General features: G+C 41.5%; 2 protein-coding genes across 2 annotated transcripts; one reads left to right on the top strand and one right to left on the bottom strand.

Annotated features, from left to right (window-relative positions):
* The first annotated feature begins 3,119 nt into the window (after nucleotides 1-3,119).
* Nucleotides 3,120-5,745, top strand: LOC114881056. The gene is made up of 4 exons (XM_029197674.1): nucleotides 3,120-3,469; nucleotides 3,713-4,748; nucleotides 4,882-5,072; nucleotides 5,135-5,745. Exons 1-2 carry the CDS (start codon nucleotides 3,223-3,225, stop codon nucleotides 4,048-4,050), a joined length of 585 nt encoding a protein of 194 aa, XP_029053507.1. The 5' UTR covers nucleotides 3,120-3,222; the 3' UTR covers nucleotides 4,051-4,748; nucleotides 4,882-5,072; nucleotides 5,135-5,745.
* A 3,861-nt stretch (nucleotides 5,746-9,606) lies between these two features.
* On the bottom strand, nucleotides 9,607-10,155 carry LOC114881055 (cilia- and flagella-associated protein 251-like). The gene has a single exon (XM_029197673.1). It carries the CDS (start codon nucleotides 10,153-10,155, stop codon nucleotides 9,607-9,609), a length of 549 nt encoding a protein of 182 aa, XP_029053506.1.
* Nucleotides 10,156-11,007: the final 852 nt, after the last annotated feature.

The following is an 11,007-nucleotide window of genomic DNA, read 5'->3' as shown; positions in this document are numbered from 1 at the left end:
GTTTATCATATGCTTTTTTTTTGTTGTTCTCTACGAAGATGAGATCTACGTTTCGTTGCGACACGTTGCGCTTCACGTCCGTTCATCAATGTGTAATTCCGTTTTTTTCTTTTGTGCATAGACACCAGTCATTTTCCGTTGGGCGTAATGCGTAATATCTCGTTGCCTAATTTCTACAATCGACACGAATTCAACGTTCTGTTCCTTTCACGGTATGTTGTCACTCATCGGCTGCGTGCGTAAACAGTTTCTTTTGTTAACAGTAAGTGATACCTCGTAGCCGAGAATAAGATTTTGGTTTTTTTTTGTGTGGTGCTAGCAAATGAGAAGCGCGCCAGCGACGAATCCGCTTGCTAGACGCCCTGCATTATCCCGCCGTCCTCAGCGTAAAGCGAGAACAAATTGATAAGGCATCGTTTTTTTTTTGTTGTTTTCGACCTGCGACCAAAAATCAAGTATTATTTTGTGTTACAACGCAATGTACCTACCTCAAATCACGTCATTAGACGGGTTATCGGGGGTTCTCTTCGTCGTGTTTCATAACGATCAACACTCCTACGTTGGGAGGGGAGGGGATATATGTAACCGATCAATGTCCCATCGATCGGCACATAATGTAGGGGCCTAAGGCGCCGCCCTTCCACCGTTCTAAGATGCGAGAGCGCACGCGTAAGATCCCCTTCGCTGCCGGGAGCACCGAGCGAGGTGCCTGCCGATCCGCGGAACGAGCACTTGTCGTCGGGACTCGAATGCGAACAGACGCATCTTCAACTCTTGTAAATTTTATCGAACGCTCGCACTTACCGCAAGCCGACCAGCCGCTACGAAGCATCGTGCGTTGGTCTTGCTTCCGAGATTGCTTCCGCGCCCATGAGCGACCGGTGCTAGATTCTCCTATCTACCGAAGTCCTAGGAGTTCGCAAGAAAAGAGAATCTACCCACGCGAGCCATGCGACGTGTGAGGGAGTCGGTGCCCATATTCAAATAGATCTCTTAAGATTAGAGAAAGAACTCGACGGCAGGTTTTCGCGTCTCGAAAGCGTGCGTGTGTGTGTGTGTGTGTGTGTGTGTGTGGCGGAGCCGTGCGCTCCGCGCCCTGCGCATGTACCGGTCGTATGCTCGAGTCAAAGGTCAACCGTGCCGCTAAATATTTCTTTTGCACTCCATGTCAGATTGGATAGCGCGAATAGGAGAATCCGCGACGACATGTACGCGACTCCGGTCGCACGAAGAAAATACGAATCAACGATTGTGAATTTTCCTCTCTAGTAATCTGAGCGCATCCTCTTTATTTCGTTTCCCTTCTTTCTCTCACGATAACGTGCTCCTGAGTAAGAGCACGGTTACAAAGACTTATTAAAATCAGTTTCCGCAGTAATTGAAAAAGATATTAACGAAAATGATGAAAATACGGTACAAATGTTGCTTTTTATTACCGGAGGACCTGGTAGCGGCAAATCGTTTATTTTAAAATTACTTGTTGAACACGTTAAACGCTGCTATAATCCTACAGTTGATAGGATGATAAAACCATCTTTCCTTGGAGTAGCTTCTTTGACTGGCGTCACTGCCCGCCAAATATTACAAAAGGTACTGCAATGACCTATCGACGACTGACAGGACAGAGGCTCGAACAGGAGAGACGAAAGTGGCGTCATACAAGGTGGTTGATTATCGACGAGATATCAATGGTGTCTTATGAGAATTTGCGAATAATTCATTTAAGATTGCAAGAATTCAAAACAAATGATAAACTATTTGGTGGCGTAAATGTACTTCTCTTTGGCGTTATCATGCAGTTGCCCCCAGTAAAAGGACACTGGTGTTTTGTACAGCCACATTCATTTCATTCTGCGAACTCACTATTAATATGCGACAAAGAGATGACGTTGAGTTTATCGATTTATTGAATAATCTTCGGTTTGGGGAAGTGACAACTTCTCAACTGGAAATACTATGCGAACGAAGAAGAGTTCCCCTAACCGGATAGTTAGAGGATGGTATAGCAGTAAGAATATTCCCAACAATAAAATTAGTGAATGAATATAATTCAAAAATGACTGACGAATTAGCAAAATCACATCGAATGTACGTCATTGATTCAATAGACGAGTCACGTGACGCAGCTACATATTGAAAAAGGCCATCAGAAAATGTCATACCTGTAAATGTAAATAATTGTGGCGGACTGTTACATACAATAACGTTAATTGAGAGATCGCGAATCATGCTGCGACGAAATATATCAATTTCTGATGGTTTGATAAACGGCGCAATGGGAATAGTGAAGAAATTTACATGGCCGGCACTTCGAAGAGATCGACTAGAACAGGGAGAGTTGCCGGACTCGGTACTTATAAAATTCGACGACGATCCATTGGAAATAGATTCAAAGATACCGACGGTTACATTCCAATATCTCCAGTTATAGCAACGTTTCAGGCGACGGAAGGTTATGGCGACGTCGAGCGCAGAATGTTACCACTTATTCTAAGTTGGGCAGTAACGGTGCACAAATTACAAGGGACTACATTAAACAGAGCAACGATGTTGGCAAAAAGAGGTAATTGATGTTGGCAAAAAGAATTTTGCAAAAATGAAACATATTTTTGCCTCACCCTTCCCTTTATTTCTTTTAGTAAGATAGATATATTTATTGCTCTCCTTTCGGGATTGCCTGGCGCTTTTGCTTTACAAGGAGCGTTCCCCCAACCTTGTTTACAATTTATCTCCTTCGCATGTTCTTTGACCTTTCTGTTACATTTTCCTTTTTACTTTTCTATTATACCTCTACTGCTTCCCTTTCTGTTGGATTAAATTTGAAAAAGGCGCGCTGCCGTTGGCGGCGTGAGTAGTTTTTTTTTGTACTGTTTTTTTTTTTACTACGTCGTTCCTTTTGTTCTTGCAAGCGTGCGTATAAAAAGTAAAGGATGGTAAAAACCAAAGATTAATATTATTTTACTTTATCTATTTTATAATTCTTCATAACATGCGTGTAGTTCATAAAGCCATAAATGTTAAGTATGTGCAAATAAAATCTATATTGTACATCCACGTCGACCCTTTGTAAATCTCTAATTAATACCTGACAACAGGTTATGGGCCCAGGCCCACAAAGAGGTCGAAAAGGAAGGAGGTTAACGTAACCTACAAAATAAGTCTAAGCAAGCACGTTGTCAGTGATCATTCGTTACACGAAAGGATAGTCAGAAGTCAGTTGCAATGGATACAAAATTAAACTTGGAAAAGCTCATAGAAACATCTGAAAGTACAGGAAAGAGTAATTATGTTGCCTGGCGTTTTAAGCTAAATCTGTTGCTGCGAGCCAAGGGTCTGTTTGATGTGGCTACAGGTACGACGGTTAAGTCTCCTTTGGCAGACAATACTTATGCAGATTGGTGCAAGAAGGATATTGAAGCACAAACAATCATTGGCCTGAATGTGGACGAGAAAATTGCCCTGAAGATAAGTATGTGTACAATCAGTCCCATCGAAGTTGTCGCAGTGAAGTTGGCGCGCTAACGCCGCTGCGGCGTGAATGCGTTAGCGCGCCAACTTCACTGCGACAACTTCGATGGGACTGAGTGTACATCGGCATTGCAAATGGTAAACAGACTAGAAACTCTGTATGGCAGAAAGGCGCAATCATCCAAAGATGGGTTAAGAATGCAGTTTTTTAGTTTTGTGTATAATAGTAATAAAACTGTCGTAGACAACTGTCTGGAGGTTGATGGACTGGCTCAGGAGCTACGTGCTGCTGGCGAGGAAATCAAAGATGAATGGATTATATCTCGAATTTTGAACAGCTTGCCAGAGAAATTCAATTATTTTCACTCAGCTTGGGAATCACTGGTTGATGCTGATAAAACTCTTCCTAAACTGATGGAACGTCTCCAACAGGAGAAGCTGCGAATGAAGACGCAGGAATCTCAGACCATTAGCAATGCATTGTTGACAAGAGGCAGAGAAACATCCGGAAACAAGGGTCAGAATAGGAAAGGCTTTGAAAAGGGACAGTCCAAGACAGGTTCATTACACTCTGGTCAGTGAAGTCAGTCGTCAGGTCAGTTGAAGTGTTATAAATGTGGCAAGTCAGGACATTTGAAGACTGAATGTCATGGTAAATTCTGTCAAGAGTATATTGACTACTGCAAGAAGCACTACAAGTGCAACAACTGTCGTGAGACGGGTCATTTTGCCAAGGAATGTCCCAAAAATGATAAGAACAAGGTAAAGTCTTTTGTATCAGTGGGATTATCTTCTGCAGAGGTTGACAGTGTCTCACAAAATCAAGAATCATGGTACAAAGACAGTGGGGCATCGCACCACTTGACAGGAAATCTGAGTTGGATGTCGGATGTAAAAGCATTGAACACACCTACTTTGGTAAAAATAGGTGACTCTACTGAATTAAAGGCTGTAAGCATAGGAGATGTCCACCTGGTTGCCTACAATGGAGAGGAATGGTATCCTATAGTTCTTCGTCAAGTTTTATTTGTTCCTAATTTAGTATTTAATTTGTTTTCGGTAACCACTGTATTGGATAAAGGTTACACGCAGCAAGCTGACAAAGGGATCCTGCAACACGCGAACTACTCAGCTCTAAGTCTTCCAGCAACCATCAAGTTGTTCTATGAGTGCCCATTGGAATACAGTGTTCTCCGTTGATTCCACTGGAACAAAGTGTTCTCCGCTATTCCTATTGGAATACTTATACGTACCGCACCCGGAACGGTGTTACTCTAAAGGTTCGAGTCTCTACATTTATAATTGTGTTTCAAGTGATAGATTTATGTGAGTGACATATATTAATAGTTAAAGTTTTGCTCCTTTGTTTTATTTACGATCTTTTACAAGTTCTCCGCTGTGATTTTTGCTTAGACTATTCTCCGATTCCAAGTATTACGGAATCTGAAAGATCCTCCGCAACCTGATTGACGATCGTTCATCCCTATGTGAGCTGGTCTCCTTTGGGACGCTTCAGGAACATTTAGATCGATTCTTGTCTCATCCCTTTGCCCAATCGCCTGGGAACCTGCACTTAGCTGCACTCGGCAATGGAATTCTCAAAGGTATGAGCCAGGAATATTTTGACAGTTAGTTAGGTTGGTTATTAAACCAACCCCTCTCACAGTTTTGGAGATAATGCACAACCCATCCGACGTCGCCGTCTGAATCGCCGCAGTCGTCGATCCGGTCGCAAGCTCCGAGCTAAGAGAGTTAGACAGGCTGTGCTCCAAGAAGTAAACAATCCGGACACTCGCCGTTCACCGAGTCCCGTTCTACTCGCTGAACCCGGTGGTCCGCAATTGCCCACCCTGTCAAGTGTTCATTCCGACTCGTCATCCGCGTCGACTTGCGTGTTGGATCACGAAGTCCTTTCGACCGGACTCCTTACCGAAGCAGACGACCTCGTGCGATACCTTGAGTTAGAGCCACCTTCATCCGAACCGGCTCAACTCATCTTCGCTGACATCGCCGACGGTCTCGACGATCCGGAACCCAACGATGACGTGGTCTACCTAGGAACCGCCACCAATCCCTTCTACGAATTGGCTGGTCCCGTGTCATTCCTTAACACAGACCACACAGTAAAGGTAAACGACCACACCGAGATCCCAGACCAGTTACTACTGGAGTACCTCGACCACTATAACTCGATCACCGAGGAATCAGAATCCCTCCCTCCAGCATATTAGAGCGGTGCACCGAAACACTCTCTACTTATCAATAAATGTACTCATTGCCAGTAATTAATAAATGCAATTAATATTATGCGCTTATTGGCACTCCTTTTCACGACGTCTATAAGGACGTGTATTCGTCCATTGGACCTCTCGCTGGAAAGGTGATCCCACGTAATACTATTTCAATTAAATTCAAACATTCCTATCGTCTTTTTCCCTTTCACAAACAATCGTGTCGCGCCTCAGCCGCTCGAGACGTGACATAAAAAATTTATTGGTCCAGGATCTGACCAATTTACTACTACTTAGTATTGCTGAAAGAAGCGGTGGTCTATTCCAAATGAAATTCAGCAGAAACCCCGAATACAGTCTGACAGCTACTTCCATTAAAGTCTGGCACGAGCGTCTTGCTCACTAAAATGTGGGATATGTGAGAGATGTCTTGCGAAGAAACAATATCGAATTTATAGATGACTAGAATGGATACATTTGCGAAGGTTGCGCATACGGGAAGCAATGTCGCATATCTCATAAATCAAACCCTGCAGTGGCGGAGAAATGTTTGGATGTCGTGCATGTAGATTTAGGAGAGATGAACCAGCCTTCACTTGGGGGAGCCTGCTATTTCCTTATGTTCAAGGATGATTATAGTCATTTCAGGACAGTATATTTTCTGAAAAATAAGTCTGAAGGAATAGGTAAATTAAAAATTTTCCTGAACCTGGTTGAAAATCAGTTTGGTCGCAGAGTTAAAATCTTAAAATCCGACAATGGAACAGAGATTAAAAATGCTAGAAGTCGGGACATATTTGAAAAGTTGGGCATATTTCATCAGCGATCGGCTAGTTACACCCCCGAACAAAACGGCAGAATAGAGCGAGAAATGCGCACCATTGTTGAAGCAGCTCGCGCTGAAATCTATGCGGAAAAACTAGGTCTGAATTTATGGGCGGAAGCTCTAAACTACTCCGTATTTACTATAAATCAAACTGGAACTAGTACAATTAAAGGAAAGAACCCTGCAGATTTGTGGTTTGGTCGTAAAATCAATCTTAAATTTATGAAACCGTTTGAATGCGAATGCTATGTATTGACACCAGGAAGCCAACGTCAGAAATTGGATAAGAGAAGTCGAAAGGGCATTTTTGTCGGCTATGAAATAGAGGAGCAAGGTTATCGAGTTTTTATTCCTGAAATGCGTCATGTAGAGGTTTCATGCAATGTGTTGTTTGATGAGAAACATGGTACCGAAAGAGAGCATACTGACATTTTCCTGAAGCAAAATGAAACCGAAACAAACGAACAGATGACAGAAGATGAATGTTTTCCGGAGACCGAACGATCTGAATCCGATGTTGATCGACAGGAGGAGAATGAAGAAGGAAGTGACAGCGACAGTTACAATAGCATTGAAAATGATAATTCAGACGTGAGTCCCGAGACAATTCAAAATCTGCCAGAAGAGAATCCGGGTCGAAATTCGCGAGATCGTAGGCAAATTAAACCGCCAGAGAGGTACAGGGACTATATAGCTGATATTATTGGACTAATATCAGCTATATGTCGAAGAAGTAACGATTGATACAGCTCTCGGTGATGCAAAGTGGAAGCGTGCAATGGAAGAAGAAATAAATTCTCTGCACCAAATGAGAATTTGGAAACTGTCTGACCTGCCTGAGGGGCGTAAACCTCTGACTTGTCGATGGATCTTTCGCAGGAAGGGAGATGGTCGTGTGAAGGCTAGACTTGTGGCTCGAGGATTTGATCAGCGGCAGGATGTTGACTATGCAGAAACGTTTGCACCCGTAGCACGTCACGCCAGCATTCGATTGCTGTTGAGTCATGCGGCCCAGGGATATCACATTAGGACGTTTGATGTCAGGACTGCTTTCCTTAACGGCGAATTGTCGAAGGAGATCTATATGATGCAACCCGAGGGTTTTGAAGATGGCTCCAGTAGGGTCTGCAGGCTGTTGAAAAGTATATATGGTCTGAAGCAAGCTCCAAAGGCTTGGAATGTAAAGTTTTCGGGATATTTGAAAAATCTAAATTTTGAAGCAACCGATGACAATCCTTGCCTGTTTTACAATCAAGCCCGATCTGTAATGTTGACGGTATTTGTAGATGATGGTCTGGTGGTTGGTGGGAACGAGGACGAGGTTGAAGACCTACTATTCTAAATCTGTATCAAAAACTTACTTCTGTTTTCCCTGATCTATGTCCTCATCTGCGCATAACCAAAAACTAAACCTATCCACCATAAACCTAGAAACTAACAACCTATAAACCATAAAGCAGACTGAGATGAAGGCTGTAAGTGGGGAAAAGAGAAGAGAAAATCAAATAAAAATAAAAAGGCAACGGAAAAAGAAACAAAAAGAGAAAAGTAGAAAACCTCTATCTGCATCTTTTCTGATGCTAGTCCTGCACCTTGTCTCCCGTCTTCAACTCAAAATCTAATGTTCCATTTGTCCCATTTCTTCGTCCACTCACAGCCATCTCCACCTATCATAAGCCTTAGTCTAAGACTTTTAACATAAACATAAGAACAGAATAAATGCATCAAAATAATAAAGTAATACTAAAATAAAAGTAAAAATAAACATACAACTCAGGGTATAAATGAAAACTACAAGAGAATTGAACTTAGATTAACAATTGTAGAGATAATAATAATAATAAGTCATGAAAACTAATAATACTAATAATATAAATTAAATTAAATTAAATTGCTCTGTGTACTGGTACTAATATTAATACTGATAATAACTGAATTTTATAGTTATTGTCTTCTTTGCCAGTCTTATAAACTCTCCTCATATTTGGCTTCACCCTGAGTTTTACCTATTAAATAATACTAAATGTCCAGGTACTATCCTTCCCGCTCTTTAAACTATTCTAAAACTTCACATGCTTTTGCACTTTTGTACTTCCATTTTCCTTTCTGCACTTGCTAGTCTTTTCTCACCGCACGTCTTCCTGGTTCCTCTGTCCTTCTTCCCGTTTTCTGTCCTTATGCCTCTTCTCTCTTCCTAGTCCTCTTCTTCTTTTGTTTCCTTACTTGACCTTCCATTTTCCCTCCTTATCCTCCCATTTCCATTCCTGGCCGCCCACCCATAGTTTCCTGCTTGTAAACTCTACCTTTTTCCCTTTTGCTCTCTCTTCCCTAGCCCTTTCTTTAATTAGCGATCTTATTTTCCTCTCCTCTCTCGATAGACCCTCCTCCACGCTGGCTCTCCATCTCTCCCAGATCTCTGCTTTTTTCCACATTACTTTTCTTCTGTCTTCTTCCTTCTCCAGCTCCGTTAAAATTACTCTCCTACCTCCTTCCCCTGCCACCTCTGTCAGTCTTCTTAACTCCATCTTCTTGCCTAATTCCAGTTGCAGCATTATATTTATTCGTCTGCTTCTTTCCTCGGTTAAACTTCGTCTTAGGGAACCAAAAATTAACGGGTCCAAAATATGTGTTCTTGTAGTTTTTGACCTGAAAAGTCCGAAAATGCAAGTTAAAAGTTTAGGAAACCAATAGTTTAAAAGATACGAGTATATAAAAATGTGTGTACTTGGCGTACTTTGACAGATCAGTACAATGCGATATTGACACCTCCCCGCATCCAATCCTTTGTTTGAACTCTATTTGTTGGGTGTGAGTACCACCAGTTCCTATCAAATCCGAGGAGATATTGTTTATAAAAAAAAACTTAACCTTAGGTATACCGGGTTTAGGCCACCACTTGTATAATTCTGTTTTACCGACGGCGACTCCACTCATTGGACAATATGGCGTCGTACTGACCTGTCAAAGTACGCCAAGTACACACATTTTCATGTACTCGTATCTTTTGAACTATTGGTTTCCTAAACTTTTAACTTGCATTTTCGGACTTTTCAGATCAAAAACTACAAGATTTGATAATTTTTAACCAAAAATTTTTGGTCCCCCAAGACGAAGTTCAGCCTTTTCTTCTTTGTCCAACCCTTTCCATACAATACTTCTTTTTCTTCTCTTCTTTCTCTCCTCCTCCATTCTTCTTTCCCACTCCTCCCTCCACTCTTCTCCCTCCTCCTCTTCTTTATTTCCTTCCCTGTCTTCTCCACTTTTTCCTCCTTCCTTTACTTCTTGTCTTTCTTCTTCTTTTTCCTTCCTTATCCCCAGTTCTGTCTTTTCGCCCTTCACGTCCTCCATATACTCTGCTTTCTTTTCCCTCTTGGGTTTGTTTGCTGTTTCCGTTCCTTCTCCCTCTTCCTTCTTTCTTTCTTCCTCTTCCCTATCTTTACCCTTTTCTTCTTTCCTCTCTTCCTTTCCCCTTTTCTTTGCTTCTTTTTCCGGTTCTCGCCCTTCTTTGTTTTTCTGAGTCCCCTGTATCCTTCCTTTCTGTCCTGTTATCATCGCCTCCTTTAGCTCATTCAAACTTTCTCCTATTTTTCTTATTTCTTTCAAAACTTCTTCCCTCCACATATTCTTCATATTCTCTGTTCTTTATTCGCTTTCTTTTTGCTTTTCTTGTCGCACCTTTGCTTTTCTTTTTTCTTTGCTACCTTTCCTCTCCTAATGTTCGTTTCGCTGAACTCGCGTTCTTTCACCATGTGCTTCTCCAGTGCTGCCAACCTGATTTCGTCCTCTCGTCGTGCCGTTACTTGTTGCGGCCACTTTATTCCCTATTCCTCTCGCCTTCTCTCGTTGATCTTGTCGGGTTCTTTCTTACCGGCCTCACTCACTTTTTCTCCTCTCTCTACTTTCAATCCTTTATTCCTTCCTGTTTCCCCTCTCTCTTTTTCTTCTTTGCTCCCTTTGTTTTCCTTACGCCTTCACATTCTTTGCTCTTCTACTTCTTTCATCCACGCCTCCCCTTATCCTCCTCCTCCCAGCATCTCCCTGACCTTTTCTTACCATCCTTCTCTTTTCTCCCCCCCAAGGACTCACCTTTCCCACACGTGCTCCCACGTTTCCTCCTCCCCCTTTTTTAATGTAATATAGTATTATATATTATGTATTAAATATTATGTATTAAAAAAGTATTCAAAAGTTATGAATATAATTTATAAGAGTATATAACCATTATCAATTTATTTTTTGCCACGCCCTTCTCCGATTGATGTGAGTTGCCCATCTATTTATGTTTTTAATTTATTAGATTTTACCAAATGCCAATTTTATTTTGTCTGTTATAGCCTCCACCTCCCAGCGAATTGTATATTATGTATTAAATATTATCTTTCTTGTATTATTGTATTATGTATTATGTATTATATTTATTGTATTAAAAAGTATTCAAAAATTATCAATATAATTTATTCTTAGACCAACCTCCTTTCATTT

Source organism: Osmia bicornis, chromosome 11 (genome assembly GCF_907164935.1).
Source record: "Osmia bicornis bicornis chromosome 11, iOsmBic2.1, whole genome shotgun sequence".
NCBI lineage: Eukaryota > Metazoa > Arthropoda > Insecta > Hymenoptera > Megachilidae > Osmia > Osmia bicornis.
Note: the sequence above shows the minus strand (reverse complement) of the source record. Positions and strands in the feature narration are given on the sequence as shown.